Source organism: Stenella coeruleoalba (assembly GCF_951394435.1).
Source record: "Stenella coeruleoalba genome assembly, chromosome: 2".
In the NCBI taxonomy this organism is placed as follows: Eukaryota; Metazoa; Chordata; class Mammalia; order Artiodactyla; family Delphinidae; genus Stenella; species Stenella coeruleoalba.
This window is the reverse complement of record NC_137147.1, coordinates 154,015,254-154,041,979: the sequence shown is the minus strand read 5'-3', so window position 1 is coordinate 154,041,979 and position 26,726 is coordinate 154,015,254. Positions and strand designations below refer to the sequence as shown.

The 26,726-nt window shown below is 39.8% G+C and overlaps 1 protein-coding gene across 4 annotated transcripts in view; it reads right to left on the bottom strand.

Annotated features, from left to right (window-relative positions):
• Nucleotides 1-26,726, bottom strand: part of MYO5A (myosin VA) — a 187,268-nt gene that overhangs the window by 53,592 nt on the left and 106,950 nt on the right. For all 4 annotated transcript variants that reach the window (XM_079914136.1, XM_079914137.1, XM_079914138.1 and 1 more), the window contains exons 15-24: nucleotides 22,100-22,261; nucleotides 20,828-20,925; nucleotides 18,716-18,802; nucleotides 18,519-18,627; nucleotides 15,880-16,091; nucleotides 14,810-14,966; nucleotides 10,219-10,458; nucleotides 8,966-9,214; nucleotides 6,184-6,277; nucleotides 3,843-3,991 (exon numbers count right to left, since the gene is read on the bottom strand). In XM_079914136.1, the coding sequence (XP_079770262.1) occupies nucleotides 3,843-3,991; nucleotides 6,184-6,277; nucleotides 8,966-9,214; nucleotides 10,219-10,458; nucleotides 14,810-14,966; nucleotides 15,880-16,091; nucleotides 18,519-18,627; nucleotides 18,716-18,802; nucleotides 20,828-20,925; nucleotides 22,100-22,261 (1,557 nt within the window). The remainder of the gene's footprint in view (nucleotides 1-3,842; nucleotides 3,992-6,183; nucleotides 6,278-8,965; nucleotides 9,215-10,218; nucleotides 10,459-14,809; nucleotides 14,967-15,879; nucleotides 16,092-18,518; nucleotides 18,628-18,715; nucleotides 18,803-20,827; nucleotides 20,926-22,099; nucleotides 22,262-26,726) is intronic.

The window sequence follows — 26,726 nt, the reverse complement described above, 5'->3', positions numbered from 1 at the left end:
TTGCTTTTTCAAGTTTTTTTTCTTGTAGTTGATTTCTAGTCTCACGGCATTGTGGTGGAAAAAGATGCTTGATATGATTTCAATCTTCTGGATGATCTGTCCTTTGATATAAGTGGGGTGTTAAAGTCCCCTACTATTATTGTGTCACTGTCAATCTCTTCCTTTATGTTTGTTAATATTTGCTGTATGTATTCAGGTGCTCCTATGTTGGGTGAACATATGTTTACAACTGTTATATTTTCTTGTTGGATTGATCCCTTTGTCATTATGTAATGTCCTTTTTTGTCTCTTGTTATAGTGTTTGTCTTAAAGTCTATTTTGTCTGACTATTGCTACCCCAGCTGTGTTTCCATTTCCATGGAATACATTTTTCCATCCCCTCACTCTCAGTCTGAGTGTCTTTAGAACTGAAGTCTCTCACAGGTGTGTGTGTGTGTGTGTGTGTGTGTGTGTGTGTATTTGTCTTGTTCCTATTATCCATTCTGCCACTCTATGTCTTTTGATTAGAGCACTTAGTCCATTTACATTGAAAGTAATTATTGATAGGTATGTACTTACTGCCATTTTGTTAGTTGTTTTCTGGTTGTTGTAGTTCTTTTTTGTTCCTTTCTTCTTTTGCTTTCTTCCCTTGTGATTTGATGACTTTCTTTAGTGTTATATTTGGATTACTTTCTTTTTGTGTGTGTGTGTGTGTGTGTATCTATGTTTGTGGTTACAATGAAGTTCATAAAAACAACAATAAATGAGGTTCAATCACACATATATACATATACAAATATATTTAATTATTTAAATATGATGATCTCAAGTTCAAACGCATTTTAACAACCATGCATTCTCAGTCCCCTCCCCATGACTAGTGTTTTTGTCATCATATTTTACATCTTTTTTTTTTGTGTATCCCTTAACTACATACTGTGGATATAGGTTATTTTACTACTTTTTTGTCTTTCAGCCTTCCTACTAGATTTATATGTGATTGATCTACTACCAAAACTGTATGTTTACCTTTATCAGTGAGAGTTTCCCTTTCTAGTTGTGGCCTTTTCTCTCCTGCCTAAAGAAGTCCTTTTAACATTTCTTGTTAAAAGGTTTAGTGGTCCTGAATTCTTTAGCTTTTGCTTGTTTTATCTTTTTATCTTCCCTTCAAATTGGAATGATAGCTTTGCTGGGTAGAGTATTCTTGGTTGTAGGTTTTTTTCCTTTTATCACTTTGAATATATCATGCCACTCCCTTCTGTTCTACAAAGTTTCTGCTGAAAAGTCAGCTTACGGTCTCAAGGAAATTCTTTCTATGTAATTAGTTGCTTTTCTCTTGCTGCTTTTAAGATTCTCTCTTTATCTTTAATTTTTACCATTTAAATTATAATGTGTCTTGGTGTTGACCTCTTTAGGTTGACCTTGTTTGGGACTCTCTGTGCTTCCTGAACCTGGATGTCTGTTTTCTTTCCCGGGTTAGCGAAGTTTTCAGCTATTATTTCTTCAAATAACTTCTCTGCCCCTTTCTCTCTCTTCCCCTTCTGGGACCCCTATGAGAATGTTATTATGCTTAATGTTGTCCCAGAGGCCTCTCTCAAACTATCCTCATTTTTTAAAATTCTTTTTTCTCTTAGCTGTTCTGAATTGTTGATTTCTACTCCTCTGTCTTGCCGTTCACCAATCCATTCCTCTGTATCATCTAACCTACTGTTGATTCCTTCTAGTGTATTTTTAAATTTCAGTTGTTGTATTCCTTAATTCTGTTTGGTTCTTTATATTTTCTCTTTGTTAAACTTATCACCATGTTCATTCGTTCTTTTCCCGAGTGCACTGAACACCTTTATGATCATTACCTTGAACTCTTTATTGGGTAGATTGCTTATCGCCACTTCGTTTAGTTCTTCTTCTGGGGTTTTGTCTTGTTCCTTTGTTTGGAATATATTCCTCTACCTACTCGTGTTGCTTACTGTTTGTGTTTATTTCTGTGCATTAGGTAGGTTGTTTAGGATTCCCAGTCTTGGAGAAGTGGCCTTATGAAGGAGACATCCTATGGGCCCCAGCAGCCCATCCTTTTAGTCACAAGATCTATATGCTCTGTGGGTGCCCCTATGTGGGCTGCATGGTCCCTTCTGCTGTGGTGGGGATCACTGCTTGGATGCACTGGTACATTGGGATGGCCCTCGGCCTGCTTGGCTTCCAGGTCCTACCTAGTGCAAAAACTGCCAGCCGGCTGGTGGTGGCTTTGGGTGCTGGTGTGGCAGAGGCTGCATAGCCTGGGGGGTGTCTCAAGGCTGGTCCCAGGTTACTGATGGATGGGTCAGTGACCAGGATGGCTGGATGCCAGCTCACTTGTGAGCAGGTAAACCTCTGGCCCTAATAGGCTAGAGGGAGGACTCCAAAATGAAACTTGTCTGCAGCAGTGTCCTCATGGTTGGAGCTCCCCAAAATGCCTGCAGCCAATGTCTATGTCCCCAGGGTGAGCTCCAGTGGCCTCATGCCCTCTGGAAGGCTCTCCAAGGTTAGCAAGTGGGTCTGAACCAGGCTCCTTTCAAATTATTGCTTCTGCACTGGGTCTTGGACATGTGAGATTTTGTATATGCCCTTTAAGAGTGGAGTCTCTGTTTCCCACAGCCCTGTGGCTCTCTTGTACACAAGCCCCACTGCCTTCAAGTCCAGATGCCTGGGGACTTGTCTTCCTGGTGCAGGAACCCCAGGCTGGGGAGCCCGATGTGGGGCTCAGACCCCTGTGCCTTGGGGAGAACCTCTCCAATTGTGTTTATCTTCCTGTTTGTGGGTCATTTACATGGGGTGTGGGTCTTGACTATACGTGTCTCCACACCTCCTACCCATCTTGTTGAGGTTCCCTTTTATATCTTTAGTTTCATAAAATAGTTTCTGCTAGTCTTCAGGTCATTCTTATATACAGCTGCTCTGTAAATAGTTATAATCTTGGCGTGCCTGTGGGAGGAAGTGAGCTCAGGGTCTTCCTACTCTGCCATCTTGGCCACTCCCCTCCAAATTACCTTGTGTTTTATAACAGATATTTCAGAGCATTTCTGGCCATCTGTGCCATTAGGTTACGTTTAAGGCCGATAGCTGTAGGAACAAGATTGCTAGGGAACTCTTTGTTTCCTGATAGCAGGATAAGTAGAACAGGGAGGGTGCGCAGAACTATTAAAAGTTCAAAATGTACTTTGGCAGATGCAGAAGAGTCCTTGAAATAGATAAGACAATTTATTACAAATAGAGGCTGAATTTTCTTTTTCTAGGACTATATCTTTGAAACTACAAAAACTATATAATACTTGGTTATATAAATATTTGCTTTATAAGCAAATTTTATTTTAAGTCATTCAACACATAAAACAAAGTCCACCTACACTGACTTTATACTATCTTATAATCCAGTCTTCAAAGTGTTTGACTTTACAAAATATTTATGAAAAAAGTGATATGATTTCTGGGATGCGCTTTAAAACAATCCAATCCACTGGATGGAGTGGGATGGAGGGTAGAATGGGGGATAGAAACGTGTTGACCATTTTGGATTGAGTGATGGGTACATGGAGTACAGGGGGGTTCATTCTACTTTTCTATCTAGTTTTGCATATGTTTCAATTTTTTTTTTTTTTTTTTTTTTTTTGCGGTACATGGGCCTCTCACTGTTGTGGCCTCTCCCGTTGCGGAGCACAGGCTCAGCGGCCATGGCTCACGGGCCTAGCCACTCCGCGGCATGTGGGATCTTCCCGGACCGGGGCACGAACCTGTGTCCCCTGCATCAGCAGGCGGACTCTCAACCAGTGCACCACCAGGGAAGCCCTCAAATTTTTATATATAAAAAAAATCAAAAGTATTTGACTCACAATCATCAAAGTCATCTCTTCCTTGAGGTCATCATATCGTTCTTCCAAGCGACTGAACTCATTCAGAAGGTTCTGATATCTCAGCCTTTCATCATTAAGATCGAGTTCCAGTTGTTTTGTTTCTTCTATTAACTTCTTTTCCATCGTCTCTGAAAGAAAGGAGAGGGAAAAGCATACCAAAGATGGCTCCACAGAATGCAAGAATACAAAGATGGACACTGACTTCCAGTTTCTTTGGGAGGGGTTCTACTTTTAGCACCACTATGATCTATGAAGAGTATCTTAGTGGAGGTAGGGAAAGAGAAAATACCATGACCAAAGAATAATTTATTAATAACAACAACCGTCATCTATTGCATTGTTCCATGAACAGAACTAGTTCATTCATTGGTTACAGCACATCCTTCATAAACTTCCACTAGCCATCATCTAGTAACTAGAGTATACATTTTTTTATTATTCTGTTTCAGGCTATTCATAAAATTCTTTTGTCCCAAAAGTCAGAGACATTCCTCAACCCTCTGGGGGAACGGCGACTTCTCAGTGAACCCAGCTGTACTGCTCTACAGAGTGTCTCCACTCATCTCAGTCCCCAGGTTCTGTCTTACAATTTCCCAACGCTGTGAGCTCCCTTGTTGTCCTATTACTCCCTCGACTCTAATCAGGTAAGATCCCCACACCTGGTCCTCTGTTGTTACCACTCCTATGTGCTGCTGGGGGACCTGACCTTTCCATTTACTCACCTCACTCTACTCTCTCTGTTGCCAGGGGCTGGCACTTAGATAGGACATCATCTGGAGGTCGGAGATTAGCCCTTGATTGCAAATCAAGCGCAGTAAAAAAGCCTTAAATCTCAGCTGCATGTTTTATCTCAATGAGCTGACCCAGTCACATTTATAAACATTAAGCTTCCTACCATTATGGCCCACTTTACCCTCATATTTTGTGGCTATATCTTAATCTGCCCTGCCTGCTTCTATTGCATCACCATTTCTTTCTCTGTCAGCTCCATGAGGGCAAGGGCTGCCAAATGTCTTCTTACAACTGCCTCCCTGGTGTCCAATACAGTGTTTCCCTACCCTAGGGCTTTAATAATTTGTAAATAAATGAATGAAAGAACTTCTCTCTATAACGTTCTGTAAATTGCTTTTTATTCTCACAAGTTTGTGGAAGCTGCCCAAGGCTATCAACAAATTTTCCTTAGACAAATCCACTGTTATTGTCTTTGTTCTTATCTTTCAGTATCAAATAACATTTTCTATTTTCCTTCAAGAATTCTCATCATTCTGGATTTTTCCACTGCATTCTGCATCCTAGCCTCCTTTTTTCCATGTTTTCAATGACTTTTCTCCTTCCCTCTTAATTTTCTTTTCTGGCTCCTTTTCTTCACCTTATCCCTTATTTATGGTTATCCTATAAGGCTTAATTCCAGATTTTCTTCTCTTTTCTATATAGTATTCCCTTTAATGGGGAGGAATGGGGCAGTATGGGGAAAACCACAGAAGGCTCTCTTTCATTTCAATTTGCTTTCACATCATCTCTATCTGGAGGCCCCAGCTGACATCCAAATTTTAATACTCAAACAACTGACCTCGTTAATTTGCCTCATAAACAGAGATTGTTCCCCTCAATTTCCTCATTACTAATAACACATTATTGTTTTGATAACTCATCTCAAAACTTTAGAAAATTTTCAGAAACTTTAGAAAATTTTTACTCCTTTTTTAAATACCACATCAAAATGATGATATATGATATATGATTCTTTTCATATAATATATTTTCACTCTAATCAAATCTCTTCCTTTCTATTTCTATCACCAATAATTGTAGTTTAGATATATATTTTCTTAGCTCATGTTTATGTACATGTGGATTCCTTGTAAATTATCACCATTTTAATTTATCTTACAAACAGCAAATGAAATAAATGTCCATATCTAGTGTCTTTTTTTCTTAAGGTGGCAAAAAGTGGTTGATCTTAGGAAAATAATATCCATTGGTTTAGCAAAATAAATAATATATACAGATGCATATACTCATATACATATACATATTAGCTCAAGAATTGGTCCTAAAACAACAGGACTCCTATAAGCCATAAATCATACATATAGAACAATTTTTTTAAAAGTCACATGATACTGACTAATACGAATTGATATTTGTACATAGGGAGACCAGATTTACAAGTTCACCAACTAATTCAACCAAATATTTAGAGTGTCTGCCTCCAGAACTCTGCAAATTTACTGATGACAGTCTAAGCAAAGTTGTAACTTATAAACCTTTGGTCTGAGGTTGGTTGGAGTGCAGTAGGTTGGGCCCACATGAGGCTTACCTGTCATCTCCTTAGCCTGCTCCACGATAAGGTGATTGAGTGCCTCTTTTTCCTGCTTCAGCAAAGTATTTTCTTCCTTCAGATTTGATACCAACTATAAAATGAAACAATAAACTGAGACAGCTGCCACAGACAGAGGCAGCCGGATACTGAATACAAAGACCATACATACAGCAGTCACCGGCAGGCACGCCTTACTTCCACATCTCACTGCCTCACTTCTTTGCCGAGTTATATTTGGTCATCCTTCAAACTTGTTTTTAGCACTACCTTCCAGAAAGCTTTCCCAGAAACTCCCTCCAATTATATGTCTCTCCTTTGGGCTACTACAGGACCCTGAATATGCCTCTTTATAGCCCTTATAAATGATTTACTTTTACTTCCCTGATTGACTAGAAATTCTTGGAGGACAAAAATGACTTGCTGTTATTGTTTTACTTTGTACCTTGAGCATTTAGCAATTGCCTGGCACCTAGTAAGCATTTGCGCTTGAAGCAATGATAATGCCTTTTCACACCAACAACCTAATGCAACGTTTATGTGTACCCATGATTCAAGCAGAGAGATTACAGAGGTTAAGAAAAATATGAAAGTCATTTTGGTTTTGGAAATTCACTGAAGACCTTCCGAAGCTCCCTGCTCTCTGTCTTGAGAAAGAGAATTTCATTTTCATCTCCTTTCAAGAGTTTTGCAAGGTTGTAAACTTTTATTCCACATTTAAGCATTGACCTTACAACACTGTGAATACACTTAATGCCACAGAACTGTACACTTAAAACGATTAAAATGGTAAATTTTATGTTACATATAAGCATATTTTACCACAATAAAAAAATATTGACCTTTAACTTTCTATTTCCTGGTTGGATAAGGATTCTCAGGAAGCAAAAATCAAAACCAAAGGAAACTTTGCTAAGTTCATAATTTATACATTTCACCTTTGGAATAGAATGTGTGCTTGTTATAAGTGAAATTTGAATTCCTTTCTCTAAGCATAAGTTCAAGGCACTCTTAAAGCAACAGCTTTACTAATAAAGAGAAAGTTTAGGAGTTCAGAGACAGAGAAAGCAGGCTCTCTGACTAAGGATCCCTGAAGAACAGGGAACTGAGATTACAGCACTGTGCCACTGCACAAGTCAGGCCAGAAGGTGTTCCTTCTGATGGTCCAGTGTCTTCCCTCTGTGCCGATAAGGTCTTAACGTCTGCTCTCAGTAGAAAGGTTGAGTTCTCTATGTGCTCTTGAGAGAGGCTGCTCTTTGTCAGAGTATGCAACCAATCACCTGTGGTGCTTTTTCAAAATACATGTGCCTGGTCCACACTCCCAGAGCTTGGGCAGGTATCTTTTTAAAAACTCTCCAGCATATTCTGAAATACACTCCTGGTTAAGAACCACAGTTCTGCTGGACCTTCTAGGCTCCTTGGTCAGGCTAACTGGCAATGTAGCTTTCCAGACCACAAAGCTAGCTCTCACAGGGAAATTTTTTCATTCTTCCTCATTATCACACTCCATCTAAAAGAATTAATGGTAGTGCCTACAGTTATCCTTGTGAAGGCAGCAGATAATAAAACGAAAGGAGAAATCTGAATATGTTCAGGTATACTATTCTATCAGACGAGAAAGCTATGAACTTGACTTTGAAAAGGAAACGAGAATACTCCTACCAAGCTTAATTCTCTATAGTTTCGGAGGAATTTGGAAAGCTTCCAGGGACTCAGGAAATGGGGAAAAAAAGAGAGAGAGAGCACAAGAAAGAGAGATCTTAAACCTCAACAGTATCCCATTGGATACATATTTGAATTCTGAGAGAACAAGCTTGCTATGTCAAAGTAACATATTAATAGCACTGCTGTTTCCAGATCAGAGCCCAGATCTGCTATAGATATAGAAGGGATTATTTTATCAGGACCCTGAATACCATGGAAGGATTGCAACTTTATTAGCTACACTATCCTACCTGAATTGTGTCTAAGCTCCTTCGAGGTTCTTACTGTATAAGCTGCTGTTAAGGTTCAGAAGTCAGTAAGGAAAAAGCATATTGGGATTTTTGCCATAGTTACAGCCATCAGTCAACTCTGTTTTCATTTAAAGATGGTAATACTAGTGGAATCTCTGAAAACCTATTACTTTTTTCCAGTAAGCCTTATGTTGAGGTATCTTTACTTTGTTTAACCAATACATCTCATTACTGCTTGAGAACCTTAGTGTTTTCTGTATTTAATAAAGTTTTGATATAAGTTAATACAAATTTGTAGTGTGGAAGCACTGGTCAATCTGTAAGCATTTTCATTGTTGTTCTATCTGCATAGCAGCTCTTGGCTACGATCAGTGTGCAGACATTTGGATTTTTTCCTGTTGGACTTCTCAAAACAGTCTTAATGCAGGTTTGCATAAAGATCCCTACTATCAGCTACTGACAGTTCATTGTGATTTACTTCTTAATCACCTTTAACCTGCTGAAGAAAAAAGAGTCTACACTCCACACAGATCTATTCATTCAAAGAAAAAGGGTGTATAGTAGGTTCTTGGCCATCACTTCTCTTCTTATAACACTGCTTTGCCTCTGTTCTTAGGAGAGTAAAAGGTTTTACTAAAAGACCTATAGGTACTCATCCAGCATATGGAACAGCTGCTTGGGGGAAACACTAATAATGAACAGTAAACCAACTGAAATGTCTGTTTACCTTCGATTGAAACCAATATTGAGCCACAAGGGCCGGGTCAAGATGACAGCACAACTCCTTTGTGGAAGGAGTAGACGGGGATATGAACATTAGCTCCTACCTGCTCAGTTTCTTGTTTGTATCTATCAGCACACTCTTCAATGGATTTTTTCTCACACTGAGTTTGTTCCAGGTCTTTCCGGAGCTTGGCAATTTCTTCCTGCAGACTGAGGACACGTCCAGTAGCAATCTTAGCTTCTTCCTCACTTAGTTGAAGACGTTCTAAGTCACTTCGTAGTTTCTCGGTCTCAGAGTTGTATATTCCTTCCAGATTGGTCAGTTTCTCCATGAGGCATTTGTAGTCTTTGTTCTTTAAACACACACATAAGTGACAAAAAGTAAATATACACACCACAAATGCATTTAGTGAGAAAACCATGCCTATTCATCGTATTCATGCTATATCATCATAGTGCTGATATAGTATCTAACCAAAATTACTAATGACAATATTTAAAATAACACCATCAGCACCCTCTTAGTGATACAAAGAGAGAATGGGCACAATTATTTGTTTTACATGATGAGCAACATAGATGTGATTTTCTCATAGTCACAAGGTGAGTTCCCACAGTAAATTCTCTTTCTTGATTCTTAATCCAGGAATAGGAAAATCTATACTTGCTTTTGAAAACAAATCAGTGTGCTACTGAAAGCCACGTGCCGGCTAGTGATGCATAAGAATGATAAAATGGCCTCAAAAATCACAAGTTTCTTACAAATCCCTTTGTTTACCATCTGGAAACTCCTCTTCCCACTCAGAAAACCTTTCTGATGAATCCTATTTCATTCTCTTGTCTGTTTTTCTTTGTCATCCTTAGTATTTATGTATTACTAACTACCTTTATATCATTTGCATGTGCTAAAATATTACTTGGTAACTATCTCTAAGAAATCAAACTTTTATCTCTGCAAACAGACTGCAGATTTCTCAGAAGCATGGACATTTTCCTGCTTCTTTTGCCACCTCAATGCTAAACAACTCATCTGTAAAAGGAACAATACACTATACACAAATGAATGATAATGATGAAAGAGCTTTGTAAAATATAAAGTACAATATGACTCTCGGTCCTAACTGTTTGGAGTGCTAGTAAACCTGTCTGTGTTCTCGAAAATAATTTCCTGCCTTGGTCCTTACAATTATAATCTTACCTATGAGCTTGTCACTATTTCCACATTCATTAATGCCATTATTATTTTACTTTTTTTGCGAAGACTGAAAGGTAAAGTCAAGAGGGGACAATGCTGAAGATGACCCCAGTGGATTTTGTTAGGCATGCTGCACTTTCAGGACTCCTGTTTAAAACACACCTGTTCGTCAACTTTGCGCTGCAGCTGCATGATCTTGTTCTCCATGCCAATGTGGAGCTTCTTATAGCGCTCCACGGAGCGGGCCTCGATCTTGAGCTTCTTCAGCTCGCGCTTGGCCATCATCCGCCGGAAGCAGCACTGAAGGTAGATGATGGCGTGCGTACTCCTCTTGTAGTAGGTGCGAGCCAGCCAGCCCCGGACCCACTTCTGAATGATGACTGCTTTGTGCTCACGGAGTATCTGCAGAAGAGGGTAAGTGCAAGTAACGTCAGACCCTGGACTAGACTCAATACTCAACTCTATCAACCTATGGATGTCAGGCTGAGAACCCACACATTACCTAAAGGGAAAGACATAAAAGTTGAAGCAACAATGTATTATGTGGATTGTATTTATCACAAATATATGGAAGCACAAAATTATTTTAAAAGGTGATTGAAATGTAGTCTTTAAAAGGTAATTTGAGGGCTTCCCTGGTGGCGCAGTGGATAAGAATCTGCCTGCCAATGTGGGGGACACAGGTTTGATCCCTGGTCTGGGAAGATACCACATGCTGCAGAGCAACTAAGCCTGTGAGCCACAAATACTGAAGCGCGCGCGCCTAGAGCCCGTGCTCTGCAACGAGAGAAGCCACTGCAATGAGAAGTCTGCGGACCGCAACAAAGAGTAGCCCCCGCTCGCCGCAACTAGAGAAAGCCTGCATGCAGCAACGAAGACCCAACACAGCCAAAAATAAATAAATAAAATAAAGGTAAATTTTTAAAAAACTCAACTCATTTTATAAAAAAAGAGGAAATTTGAGAGACATATATAAAAATATGTATTATATCCACATGTCATATGTATGATTACATGTATATGTATGATGATAAATGGAGTGTACAGATAGAAGCTGTCTAAATAAAAGGTACCAGATTACTAAATAGAAAACTAGTCTACAAAGAAAGAAAAAATGCATTAGGTTTCTTATTGCTATATGATTTCTATAAGCAACAGGTGATCCTTTAGAAAATAAGCAGAACTTGGTACCCTGTGAACTACGTGCTAGTAAAATAAGAGATTTACCCACTACCCTTACTGCTGATACCATGTCACTGTGCATTAGGTCTCTGCTTGAGGACATGGGGTATGGCCAGTAAGCAGGCTGTAGAAGACGACACTTGGAGTACTGCAAAGTTTATTACTGATTTATTGATTTTTTTCCCCAGCAACAAAAAAATGACACTCTTGTTTGCCATATTTGAGGAATACCATTCTAGTGAGGATTTCCCATTGCTATTATAAATGCAGCACAAATCCATTTATGGGATTCAAAGGTAGTAGGGAGAGAACTTTAAAAGGAAAGCTAAAAAGAAGATAAAGTGAAGTAAACAAATCTTAATTTTATATTGTATTATCTTAAAAAAAAAGATATTGCCCTAAACTTATAAACAACTTATAACAATAAGATTGCCTTGCATTTCCCTGGTGGCACAGTGGCTAAGAATCCGCCTGCCAATGAGGGGGACACGGGTTTGATTTCTGCTCTGGGAAGATCCCACACGCCATGGAGCATCTAAGCCTGTGTGCCACAACTACTGAGCCTGTGCTCTAGAGCCCTCAGGCCATAACTACTGAAGCCTGTGTGCCCTGAAGCCCACGCGCTGCAAGTACTGAGCCCGCGTCCCACAACTACTGCAGCCCACTTGCCTAGAGCCCGTGCACCACAACGAAGAGTAGCTCCCGCTCGCTGCAACTAGAGAAAGCCCTCAGGCAGCAATGAAGACCCAATGTAGCCAAAAAAAAAAAATAATAATAAAAATAAAATTTAAAAAATAAGATTGCCTTATGAGATGAATTTCTTGTCACTAATGACCATCAAGCAGAGATTGTGTAAACAGTTTCCAGGAATGATGGGGAAGAAGTTCTTAAATTTTAAGAACGGTTGAACTAGCAAACTAGCAAAACTTTGATGTCCTTTCAAGTCTACGATATTACAAAATAAGTCTTGTGTGATATAAATGTTTAAATGTATGCACTTGATTAAGTACTTATTAGTGATTATTATAAATGGAAACAATGTATCTTTTATGAAACTTTTTAAATGTAAAAAATCTCTGAAACAATCTATTCAGATAGGTAGCAGTTTAGTAAGATCATTAAAAGAACAGTTCCTATTTTTAGGTTATGTAGCTGAGAAAAACCATGAAAAACATATGCCATGCTAGAGGATACAATTAAGAAATAAGTCGTTGTGTTTAAAGCCAACAAATACAAAATAAACATAGGTGTTTAGGAGACCTTCATAGTATCTTCAGCCAACTCAAGGCTGTCCCTTTGGGATGTCTTCCTAATGCTAAGGCAGCCTTCAGTTCCCACTAAGTGCAGTCACCGTGCATCATGCCGCAGTGAGGCAGGGCATCCTGAGCTCTCACTCAACAACACAATCCCAAGGGAGCCACCTATCTTATCTGGATGACTAGTGACAAACTGGATAAGACTCAGTGATGGCAAAATGAAGGCTTTCAGACTTTAAAACTCAAGCAGCACACAGTGGCAAAGGTATTAATGCCAATATTCCTGTTCCATTTCCTTCTCCCCATGTAACTTCAGATACTGGTCCATTTCTCTAATTTCAGTCAAATGGAAACAGTATATAATTAGAGCTTCCATTCTCAATCTCATTTCCATCGGTGAGTCAGAGACATTAAATAACACTTGCTCTCACTTTAAGACCCCCAAAGCTTGGGGGAAGCTTGGATTGGAATCACAGCTAGAAGGATCACTAAGGGGGTACTACTGGCCTACACACGAGCCTGTCTCTAACCTGCCTCCCCTACTATGTCCAGTCACACTGGGAGCTAAGCTAGCTAGAGACTGCTACTGCTAAACCAAAGGCCTCACATGCCAGTTCAGATGTTCCTGAGGAGAGTAGTGAGGAAAACAGGAGGGTAACTGGTTTGGTATATCTAAAAGGTCAAGTTTAATAAGGCTTTTCCCTCCCTTGAAAGCTCATGCTTGAAGAGAAAGAACATCTGACTATAAACCAGGCGTGGGCAGAAAGACCTGGAGTAGCTAAGTCTTCAAATTTTCTTCAAAACACAGCTATTAAATATGCTCATTCAAACCTCATTAGCGTTCCATTTTTCTTTGTTATATAAAATTAATTCAAAATAAGAAAATAAAATAAATACATGAATAGGGCCTAGGGCACGCCCACATAATCACTGCCTGTGATTAGAGAAATGTCCTTCACATCACTCTACTAACAGTGATGCCCAGAGAGCTCCAAGATCCAGACTGTACTTTTGGCTTATTAGGGCTATATTCTAAAGAACAGACTCAAAACCTTGCCAAAATGAAAGAGGAAAAACTTTCATCGACTAGATCATATATTGTTAGAGGTGAGGACTAAGACTAATCTGGTGATCCACTATCTATAGCCATGATGATTATTGCTAGACATAAAGATTATTTGTCAAAAATTTCTAGAGCATAATACTCCAGTCAATACAACTTTGACCACATCGATGTTATATTTGATTTCATTTTTACCATGGTAAATTGTTCCAAGGTTGTTTCATTCTTAACCTGTTCATCTGCCATATATTGGGTCGGCCAAAAAGTTCGTTCGGGGCTTCCCTGGTGGCGCAGTGCTTGGGAGTCCGCCTGCCGATGCGGGGGACGCGGGTTCGTGCCCCGGTCCGGGAGGATCCCACATGCCGTGGAGCAGCTGGGCCCGTGGGCCATGGCCGCTGAGCCTGCGCATCCGGAGCCTGCGCTCCACAACGGGAGAGGCCACAGCAGTGAGAGGCCCACGTACCGCAAAAAAAAAAAAAAAAAAAAAAAAAATTCGTTTGGGTTTTCTGTAAGATGTTACAGAAAAACCCGAACGAACTTTTTGGTCTATCCAATATTTTTACCTATTCAAAGCTCACCATAGTCAGCTGAATAAAGGCCCCCAATACTAAGAATCTGTAAATATTACCTTATTTGGGAAAAGGGCCTTTGCAGATATGATTAAGATAAGGATCTCTAGATGGAGAGATTATCCTGGATTATCTGGGTGGGTCCTAAATCCATCACAAGTGTTCTCATAAGAGACAGACAAAAGAAGTGAAGTTAGACACAGAGAGAAGATGATGTGAAGATGGAATCAGAGACTGGAGTGATATGGCCACAATTATTAGGAATACTGGTGGCCACCAGCACTAGAAGAAGCAGGGAATGGGTTCTCCCCCATAGCTTCTGGAGGGAGAGCAGCCCTGCTGACACCTTAATTTCACAGTTCTTGCCTCCAGAACTGTGAGAAAATAAACTTCTGTTGTTTTAAGCTACCAAGTTGGTGGTAATTTATGACAGCAGCCACAGGAAACTAATATACTCACTTTTTTTTCAAATTACAGACAGGGGAAGAAAAAAGTAAATTTTCTTTTTCAACATCATGTTAATAAATATATGTGGCTTATTTAATATTTAAAAATGTATTTCAATTGTTGGTTGTCTCCATATGACTCCTACATCCATAGGAGCCCCTGTGGCACTTTGTACAGACGTGGAATTTGATTAACATTAATGGAATGAACAAACAAAGTTGAAAACAAGGCCTCACCTTGCGATACCTATTTCTGGCCAAGTAGCCTCGAAGGTAAGACTGAAGGACGATCGTGGCAGTCCGCCAGATCTTGTACCTCCGGCGGATTACATACATGCGCCAGTACTTCTGAATGATGGTTGCTGCCTTGGTTCTGCGCAGGAACTTAGCATAACTGGCCAGAGAAAGAGTGGTGCGTAGTCAGTAATCAGAAAACCCCATGAATACATTTTGTAGAGGCTGAAAGCACCAGTACCTTTGGCAGAATAAGTAGCACCTCCATTGTATTATTCTAATAACATACACGTTAAATCAACATTTATATTTCTTATATTTGTATAGTTATTTGATGATCCCCCAAATATCTGTGCATCCATTATCTCATTTGAGACTTACCTAACCCTGAAAAGTGGGATGTCCCATATTACTTGATTTTACAATACAGAATGCGAAGGTCATAAAGGCTTATTCCTTCTAGGACTGTGCTCATTACCCCAGGCTATGTCCCCTTTACAGACGAGCTTACACAGTAATCCTGTGCTTATTTATCACCCAGCCTTCTTAGCTCTATCCATTGCTAATGCACGATGTTTTTCCTTAATCTATCCATTTGGGCACAAGTTCTTTACCCTTAATTCATGTCTTTTGATATCTCTAAATTAAAATTATCCTAATATGTAATCACACGTAAGTGTAACTAACTCTCTTCTACACCTTCTCAGCTAACTGCTCCCCCAAACTCCTAAACAGAGTCATTATTAACTAGTTATATTCATGACTGTTCTAATTTACAGATGATTTCTTCAAGCCCATATAAATGTATAAAAAATAAATACTGAGGACATGAGTAGGCAGTAATTTGTAATTATTTTTTTGAGGTTCAATCTGAATCATTCACAAAGGTGAGTGAAATTGTATTCTATCTAACTGTCTTATGAGTTAATTCCTTGGACCTAAGAAGAGGTAAGGTGCTGTCTTCTCAGGTAGGGTGACCACTCAAAACTGTCCTAGTTTGGACAATCAATCAGATGAGCCCGCCAATCTTCGCTGCCCATGAGCCAGAGTGGACATGCTGCCAGGAGACCTACCATCGGGCCTGGTGGCCTCGCACGTATCTCTGCACAGTGATGGCAGCCTTGCGCATGCGCAGGAACTTCTTCCGCAGCAGCCACCCTCGGATCGTCTTCTGGATCCGGATGCAGGCAGCCCTCAATTTGTCTGCCCTCAATTTTTCCAGATAGGCCACTTGACCGGCACGGAAAAAGATCTTTGTCTTCCCAAACTGGTATTTGTCCTTGTCCTATTTTTGGAAGAAACTGTATACTCAGAAGTAGAAATGATGACTAGATAAATGAATTTTAAAGAGAAAATATATGTCTAAAAGCAGAATCAGTAAAGGGATAAAACTATTAGCTAAAACTTGGGCTACATCACAATTAACTAATGGAGCCAGCTTTTTGATCCTATGCAAGTGGAGCAAATAGAAGGGACTTTAAGGAAAACTGCAGGTTAAGAGTTATTTTCCAGAATTATTCTACCTGGAATTATTATCTGAGGCCCAAAACTTGGTTGTGGGTTATAGGCAGCTACTATTTGCTTGTCTGTATTTTAAATATCTCAAGGAAATGGAGATGCTGACACTCCCTCTGACTGACCCAGGCTGTAAGAATTACATCGGGCTGTGTGTTCCATGAGAAAGCTGAAGGGACAAAAACACCAATATGAAGAAAAAGGCAGGAAGTAATGCACACAAAATAAAAACTAAAAGATAAAAAATCTTGCATATTCATGTTAAGAGTTAAGTTTCTCAACAGTTATCTCTTGGTTTTATCAACAGTAAATCTTCCTACAGATTTCAAAACTCCTCTTACAAACATGTAATCATTTATAATGCTCATTGACTTCTGAGTATAAACAAAGCTGAGCAGTAAACACAGATATATATGCATGCTATTTTTGGTCTATTATATTCCGATCCAGCTTATCTAGAAGCATGCAAGTTATTAACCATCTTATATCAAAAGAGTAGAATTTATTTATAATAATCAATACTGTGATCTGAAATTCTAAGTGAAAACAGAGAAAAATCACTTTTCACTGTAAGCAAATATTTCCTATCTTGTACATGAAAACAGAAAATCAGAAATCTCCACATATATCTAAAACTGTTTCAGTTTAAATCAATAAAGTTTGCAAAGGAGGCTAGCTGGAAGAGCTAGAAAGTGGTTCCCTCTCCCTGTCTCCTTCTCCCTGCCCCATTTCATCTCAGCTCTCTCTCCCTCGCCCCCAAGCCTACACTCCTTTACCTTGTGGCCCCAAGCGCAGGGGGGAGCAGTCTGGGGGAGGAGACTTTCCCTACTTTCTGCTCTCCATTCCCTAGAAAGGACTTAGGCCAGATTCAAAATGTATCAGATTCTTTTACACATTACCAGGAAAGTGGCCTAAGTGCTTTCAAGAAAAATAAAGTTATTATCACCAAAGAAGAGATATTACATCTAGTTAATAGCTAATAATTATGACTAATTACTTCAAAGTGAGGTAATCCATCCAACCTAGTGTCAAATAAGTGAAAATATTCTTTAAACAGCATCTCATGAGTCTTAAATTCTCTACAACCTACATCAGTGGTTATCAAAATGTAGTCCTCAAACCAGCATCGGCATCACCTGGGAACTTGTTAGAAATGCACATTATTGGACACGTCCCAGACCTACCAAATCAGATGTTCTAGGGGTGGGGCCCAGCACTCTGAAGTTTAACAAGCCCTGAAGGTGACTCTGGTGCATTCTAAAGTCTGTGAACGCCTTAGCTTGGTATGCAAGTCTCTTCAAACACCAACCCACATTTCCTAACCAATTCCCTACTGTCCCATGCACCATTTTTTTTTACTGCAAAAGCAAAAACAAAAATCCGACTCTAACTGCTTTTTGAGAAAACTATGCTTTTCTGCTCCTTGCTCCCTATTAGGATAGTCTCCTTCCACTTTATACAATCTTACCCACTCTTCAGGGCCTGACTCAAAATACATGTCTTCCATGAAATAGTTCCTCCTTCCCACAGCAGATGTGGCTTTGTCTTCCGTTGATTTCTTGTCTCACTCACTCAGCATTTGACAGACACTAAGGTATATTATACTTATCTTTAAAATGCATTAATTTCCAAGACACACTATGTCACCTGAGGACAAGACTTATTTTTCTTAATCACACAGCATCTGGCCTGGTGTCTGTCATAAGTAATTTTCAATAAAAATTTAGTACTTGGGGGCTTCCCTGGTGGCGCAGTGGTTGAGAGTCCGCCTGCCGATGCAGGGGACACAGGTTTGTGTTCCGGTCCGGGAAGACCCCACATGCCGTGGAGCGGCTGGGCCCGTGAGCCATGGTCACTGAGCCTGCGCGTCCAGAGCCTGTGCTCCGCAACGGGAGAGGCCACAACAGTGAGAGGTCCGCGTACCGCAAAATAAATAAATAAATAAAAAGAATGTGTCTCAAGTCTGGGTCCAGGCCTCACCATCCTGTATCTTGATACTGGACCATCATCTTTACTAGTCCTTCCATCGTAAAGATAGGGAGCCTTGACCTCCAAGACAGTGTGCCTCTCCACCTTTCCACCCCTGAATAACCCGGATTAGTAGTATATGGATATTCCTAGGACATTCACAGGTTACAATCACAAGGCCTTTGGCAAACATCTGTTCCGATAAAGGTAAGTGAAAAAGCTTTCTTACCTTTATCAGTTTCTCTAAAACATTCTTGCATGTTTGTTTTCTCTCACTTAGCACATCTTTTTGCTTCATTAGGACACGGTAGCGGCTGAAAAATTCTTGGTAAGTCCACCTATAAAAAGAAACTCATGTCAGCTTATTTAAAGAAGCAGGAACCTCCCCCTTTAGGATCCCTTATATTTGAAAAATGTCAAGCCCACCGAGAGGGGAAACCTGCTGCGCTGATTCGGATGGTCTCCAGGACACCGCACGCTCTCAGCTGCTGTACTGCCCTCTTCTCATCAAACCTATGTGTAAAAATGGAAATCATTAATACACAAAGAAGAGTGGCTCTAGCCACAAACTACTTTCCTCAGTCCAGAGACTGAATTCTTTTGTAAAGAGCCAAATGGATAAATTAGAAAAAAAATTCAAAAGTTGGAACAGTGATCAGAATGGAAAACTCCATGTAAGAGAGGGGAAGAGACCATTAGCAGTAAAAATACATACCACAAACTTATAAGAAATTCCATTAAACATATTTTAAAAGCCCAAACTCCTCTGCACTGTGCCATGCTCATTACATGCCTTGGCCTGACTAGCTGTTCTCATAACTCTTTAGTTCACCATGCAGAGCTCCCCTGGAATAAAGACTGGCCAGCCCTGGAGATTTCTCTAACAAGAAGAACAAATTAAATATGCCCCATTCAGGTATTTTTAAAAAATTATTGGTGTTCTAAAAGCTATTCAACTCAGTGTATACATACTAAGCATTAATAGTGTCCATGTCAGTGAAAAATATTTTATATTATATCTTATGTGTATTTCACTCTAGATAAACGGCACCTTAATGTTAAATTGACACTAAAAGAAGAAGTAGCAAGGCCTGCTTCTTACGGGATGATGATTCCTCTTACTCCCCAGTTAAGCCCTGAGTGACCTATCCGAGGCTTCTGCTGCGCTATCTTCTCAAGTGTTTTATTGGTGATGGGAGATGCGGTTGGCTGACAGAAGGTAATGGCCTCTAGGGCTGTCCAGGAAAGTCACCCAGGGCGTGGCAGCTTCTTCCAGCTTCTCACTTCCTCCAGAAAGGGCTTCTTGGCAATGAGAAGAATACAACAGTCTTTGAGAAGTGCCCTGCAGTCTAAGGCCGACTCTCCAAGGGCAAGGCTGGCATGGGTGTAGGTAAAGGAGCACGCACACACTGCGGAGTGGGAGTTATTACAGCCTTTGGTAAGTGTGCCTAATCTCTGACCCACAAATTCCACTTCTAGAAATACATTATTCTAAGGAGATAATCAGGCAAATATATAAAAATGTTTGGCAAAAGATGTTTATCATAGCCATAGGAATAACCCAAACGGCCATCAATAGGGAATAATTTAAAAGAATGGTGTTATGTGTATATAATGGGATATGATGTAGCCATTAAAGTGATGATGTGGATTTGTATTTACTAACACGGAAAACACCCATAAGTTGAAAGCAGATACAAAACAACAATTACAGCATGATCCCTTCCATTTTATTAATCTCTCTCTCTCTCTCTCTCTCTCTCACACACACACACACACACACACACACACACACATAGCAGGGAAGGAATGATCAAGAAGGATCTATGCCAGTTAATACTTTTTATCTCTCTGGGTATAATGAAATGCTCTTTCATTTATTTTTACACCACTTTATATTTCCTGAAAATTGTTTTTATAATGTGCATGCATTACTTTCAAAATTAGAGAAATATTTCCGTTTTGGAAAAAACTTCCTCTCGCAAATGGTACTTGACACAGGACAAGATGTTTGGTAAAAGTAGACATTCTCTGATAGTTTCAACAGTTGAAAAGTAGCAGGGATGATTGTGAGCCTTTGCCAAAGCAACCTTATCTCACCCAGCTCTGGTTTTAACTAAAGTCCAAGTTAACCAAAAAGATCTTGAAATGAAGTAAATTACAAATAGAAAATAGTACTAGAAATGTGTGGTTGATCTCAACTTTTAAAATCATCAGAAGGCCAACTACTAATTTGTTCTCACATTTTTTTTTTTTTTGGCCACGTCGTGAGGCTTTGTGGGATCTTAGTTCCCTGATCCGACCAAGGATGGAACCTGGGTCCCTGGCAGTGGAAGCGTGGAGTCCTAACCACTGGACCACCAGGGAATTCCCTGTTTTCACGTTCTTAAAAGGGAACAAAAACGGAAAAAGTTCTATTAACTAGTTGTTTCCCTCTACAAGACATGAAGGTTTACCTAAGTATTTTTTCTCTGCTGCTGGTTTGGCAATCCTTATGAGATATGGATACTTTAAATTCAGCAGTTGAGAAATACTTACGTGAATGGGAACTTGAAGTCGTTAGGCTTAATACAGCGCACATAGTGAGGGGTAGTGGCATTCAGGGTCTCCATAAGCAGGTGAAGGGAGTTTCGGAACTGCATGAAAAAGAGCAGAAAGGGGCATCAAGGTTTTGTCAAAGATGACATAAAACAACTGAAAATTTTCTTCAAATGACACTAGTGGAGATGACTTTGCCACCTGTGAACCTGACCAGCCCTCAACAGTGGAGCTGCTAGGGCTTTTGGGTCAAATTTGCTTAAACCCTACCATTTACATGACCACTCTGCTAAACAGATATTCTCGCTCCTCCCACCACCACCACTGCCCCCGCCTCTTTAAAACAGACTTTATTTTCTTAGAGCAGTTTGAGGTTCACAGCAAAATCATACAGAAGGTACAGAGATGTCCCCCATACCCCCTACCCTGGCAGAGGCATGGCCTCCTCCATTATCTACATTCTCCACTACAGCGGTACATGTGTTACAGTTGATGAACCTACTTAGACACATCATTATCACACATCATTATCATCATTACATTAGAGTTCATTCTTCCACCCACCCTTTTAATATAGATTTCTGTAGCTTTCTGTTGTACACTTAAAACTTTGACTAAAAATATGCTTGCTTTAAAGATATTAAGGTTATTTAATCATGTACAGTAGGAATTTTGCTGTATGATACTGAAAAAAGTAGCAGATGACTTAAAAGAGTATAGGAAATGGGGAGGGGCAGAGGATGGAAGAGTACAGCCAGGGTGGGGTTACCTTTAGGGACATGGGACCTGGGGGCTGTGGACCTGTGCCAGGCCCTGCTTCCTATCTGCTCAGGAAAACAAGCTGACTAGCACTCAGCCTCCTGCCCAAAGCCCCCAGTTCAGGCACTAGGCACGTGTGTCATGTTTCCCAGTCCCCTGGTGCATAAAACATCAAAGAAAGCAGAGGGCACGGTTCCTGGGCTGAAGGAGCTGTACAAATCCAGAGAGGAAACAGCCAGAGAACAAAACAGAGGCAGCAGTGGTTTGTGAGGGAGGATATGTACTGGAAGAATTAAAATGTAGAGAAAATTATTTTGGGAAACGCTTAAGCAGAGTTACGGGTCTACGTTAGGAGGGGAGAAGTATGAGTGGACAGTGTTCTGTGTTCTCACAGTGAAAGCTCCAGCCTCTCCTCACCTGAGGACCCCACCTGGGAGGCTGACAAAGGAAGACCTGAGGCTCCAGCTGAGCCAGAGGGGAAGTAGCACTGCAGCAGCGGCTCCCTGAACTCACCTGGTGCCCCACCGTTTTCTTGTGCTCTTTGGCCGCCTGGCCTGGTCTGCCTTTGGTGGGCTTTGCAGGAGTGCGGGTAAGGAGCGTGCGCCCTGAAGAGGTGGCTGAACTTGGACTGATGGCCTTCTCGTCATCTTGAAATAATTCTGGTAGCATCTTAAACTGAGTCAAAAACAGTAAAAGGAAATCACACTCTAAACCCAAACTCAATTGGAAATCTTCACAGAAACACTATGATGATTTGCAATCCATAGTGATTCCCTTCCTTAAGTAACCCCTTTCAGAGTCACATTCCAGAAATAATCAGTATCTGTGTTAGGAGCCAAAAATGTGAGAGGGAGGTGACATCAATGCTACAAAAATATAGATGGAAAAAATGCAGTAATTCTACAACCTTATTTGGGGGAAAACAAAATCAAAACTACTCCACTGAGAATTGAAATCTTAATCCACAGGAAATGGCCGCTCTAACCATTTTACTGGTTTTAAACGATAATTATTTTATGAGCAACCTACTAATTGAAAGTCTTATTACATCAGTTCCACCAAATGTTTTATCATCATGCTTCATCTGTCTACCCAATAACTCAAATGGTGGGTACCAACTAAAAACTATCACTGAAAATCTCATCAGGAAGGGTGTCACGAACTAGTTCTACAATTTAATAAGATTTTAAAAAATCATGAATTAACAGTAATTTTTAGAAAGTAATGTGCATTATTGGGAAAAAAAGTAAAAGGAAACCCTGCCCGTATCCTGTAAGCTTTGCATGACTGCATAATTCCTGCAATCAATTTTGTGTTCTACCAGGTTAAGGAAATGAAAGTCTATTAAAAGCTCTGGTCATTAATAAATGGGTGGATAGTATAATTTAATGTGGTTGGAAGACATTTTAAGGAACAAAAGAGACTTCAAACTAATCGACAGTAACATTTTGATATATGTACATATCTTTACAATAGTGAAACAGTCCACATACATAAAATAAATCCTTCTTATAAGTCAGTGTAACTGCAATAGCCAATTATTTATCTAATAAACTCAGAATATCTCCAGAAGCAATAATTTTCTTAAGAGAGTTCTTTCATTTAAAAACAAAATTAATTTCATTTGGTATAATGTATCTATCAATTATAAGGGTAATTTAGGATATAATTCATGATGTATATAACAAATTGTTATACATGACATACCAATAATGGTTGCTTGCTGCACAAATGAATGTATCCCTTGCTTTACGGAATACATATAGCTTGGTTAGCTACAAAGCAGGGCAGGGGGTGGGGGTAGGGGAACGTTTTACCATTATCTTGTATCACAAAGGGGAAAAATAAGAGTTCCTAATAGATTTGATTTGAAAACTCAGCACAGAGTTAAGATGTAAGGCTATTCGATAATAGGCCAAGGACTCTAGGATCTATCTGACACACTTCTGTCATTTCCAAGTAAATTGCTAGCTCTACATTAGCGCTGCCTACCTAAACTTTGTTTTTCTCTCTTCTGTGTGAAATAGTTAATAGAGCTGGGTTGAAATATCATATTCACCACTAGTGTTAGAATTTAACTGAAGTTCTACAATATCTACCAGAAAACTACTCAGTGTTGAGAGTTCAGAACACATACACACATACAGATGCATATATATGTCTTCCTCTTCATACAAGTTATAAATTTAAAATTCTCTACATTGAGTTTTCATTAAAAAAAAAAAAGAGAACATTTCACATTGTCATATTAGAAACTACTCTACAATTTCTTCTTTAGGCAGTATTTCTGCTTCCTTGTGGGCCATTTTTCTCAGACTTCTTTCCTGGTTCTTCCTCAGGCCAGTCTCTAGGAGTTGGAATGCCTTACTCTCTACTATTTTTCACCTACTTGTTCTCCCTAAGCAATCTTATCCAGTCCTATTGCTTTAAATGCCATCTAGTTCTAAAGACTACCAAATTTATATCACTGACTCTGACTTTGCCTTTGACCTGCTGTCTTTCATTTACAACTTCCTATATGACATGTCCACTTGACTATCTAATTGCCATCTCAGGCAAAACATGTCCAAGATAAAACTCTTTTTTTTTTTTAATTGAAGCATAGCTGACCCACAATGTCATGCTAATTTCCACTGAACGGCAAAGCAACTCAGTTATACATATATATACACTCTTTTTTTTCATATTCTTTTCCATTATGGTTTATCAAAGGATACTGAATATAGTTCCCTGTGCTATACAGAGCGAGACCCCACTGTCTATCCATTCTATGTATAGTAGCTTACAGCTGCTAACCCCAACCTCCCACTCCATCCTTCCCCCAACCCCCTCCCCCTTGGCAGCCATAAGTCTGTTCTCCATATCCATGAGTCCAAGACAGAACTCTTGATTCTTTCTCTTGAAGCCTGATCTTTTACAAGTCTTCACCTCAGTAAGTGGCACCATTATCCATTCAGCAACTCAGGCCCAAAACATAGAAGTCATCTTCAATTTCTCTCCTTCTCTCACTCTCCATACTCAAACCATCAACAAGACCAGTCAACTCTACCCACAAATCATAAGCCATTTCCACTGCTATAATTTCAGTATCTCAGTCCACTATCTGTCCCCTAGATTACTACGCCCCTATCCCCAGCCCTCCCACCATATCTCCACACAGTAGCATATCATTCCCCATATGAAAACTGTTCAGACTTTCCACAGGAACAGGAATAAAATCTATACTCTTTACCACACTTCCCTCCAGAAAGTGGCCCCTGTCTACCCATCCTACTCAGCTACCATGCTCCAGTCATACTGGCCTTCTTTATGGACCTCAAACACAACCATCTTATACAGTCTCAGCACTCCTCTCAGCACTTGCTCTTCCACTGACACAGTTGTCTCCTATTATTCAGGGTACAGCCCAAATGTCACATCCTCAGAGAGGCCTTTCCTGACCACTGTGGCTAGTGGAGCACCTCACCTCTGCCCAAGCTTAGTCAATCTCTAGCTTGGTACCCTGTTTTACTTTCTTTTTTTTTTTTTTTTTTGCGGCACACAGGCCTCTCACCACTGTGGCCTCTCCCGTTGCAGTGCACAGGCTCCGGACGCGCAGGCCCAGCGGCCATGGCTCACGGGCCCAGCCGCTCCGCAGCATGTGGGATCTTCCCAGACTGGGGCACGAACCCGTGTCCCCTGCATCGGCAGGTGGACTCTCAACCACTGCGCCACCAGGGAAGCCCTGTTTTACTTTCTTTATAGCACTTACCACTTTATGATATGATATCATCTAAATATTTGGTTAAGTGGTTATTACCTAACTCCTCTGCCTATCTCATTTACCTGTTTACCTTGCTAAATCCCCAATTTTCTTAAATCATTCATTGAAAAATTTAGCCATTCCCCACTGACTGAGGAGGCCAACTTCATTTGAAGAGAGAAAGGCAGATAAACAGAAAGTCAAATATGTAAGTAGGTAGATATGCCTGGACATTCCATCTTGTTTCTTTGATCTGTCTATGCTTAAGACAGGGCTCTGAATTGCTTCAGACTGAACTTATATGTCTAGGAAAGAGTGTTAAAGAAGACAGAAGAATCCAAGTAACTGCTTCATAAAGATGTGGGAAATCATCTCAGTAACAACAACAACATTATTCACTAAGAGCTTTTTACACATGAAGCACTGCTCTAAGAGCTTAATACAACCTATTTAATCTTCATAACAACCTCTGAAAGTAGATACTATCATGATTCTATTTTACAGATGAGAGATTTGAGGCATAAACTCAGTAGATGAACTGTGCTTCCCTTCATCAATTAGCAACATGGAAAGTAGGGGATATAACTCTTTTTAATGACATTTAGTAGAGCTGCAATTTAGTAGTATTTCATCAAGCTGCAATTTACTTATGTGCTTCTTGTTATTTGATGTAGCAACAGATTTCTTTATGGTGGGAAAACATAAATTAAGACACCTTCTGTTAAGTTTTTTTATACCTTAATTCCTTTTAAAGTGGCTAGAAGCTGCAAGATGAAAGAAAGAAAAAAAAAAAGACAAAACACATACACACAAACAGAACCCCACACTGTATTACCACAAAAATAATTCTGTTGAAAACACATAACACAAATACTGATCTTCTAAAATTAGTACTTCCAAGAGGACAAATCAACACTAGGTTACACTTGCTTCCTATCAGGTGCAGAAAAATTAAAACATAAAGTTCATACCCTTGGGTTGGGTTTCTGCTGACTGGGAGCAGTGTAGGCCTTTAAGCTATGTAAACCTCACACCACCTCCACCCAACTGCAACAGTGCTATATAGACTGGCAGTCACTCCAAATGATTCCTCAGAATGCATAGCTACTTTCTGGAAATTAAGGAGCCACGAGCCAGTCAGAAAAGTTAGGTCAGAAAAAAGACACAAAAGGTTATGGGTGCCTGGGGAATGAGAACCTGTGAATGTTCTGTGTCAGCTAAATTATTTAGAGTAGTAACACTAGAATTCCAGGGTTTTCATCAGTATTCATAAACTAAAATGATTTATAATCTTTAACTGAATCAGGGATTGGCACTGTGAGAGAATTTTCTCTTATACATCATTCTTATAAGGTATAAAGCGTTAATGTCCAGGGCTTAAGAGGATAAATGAAAAAA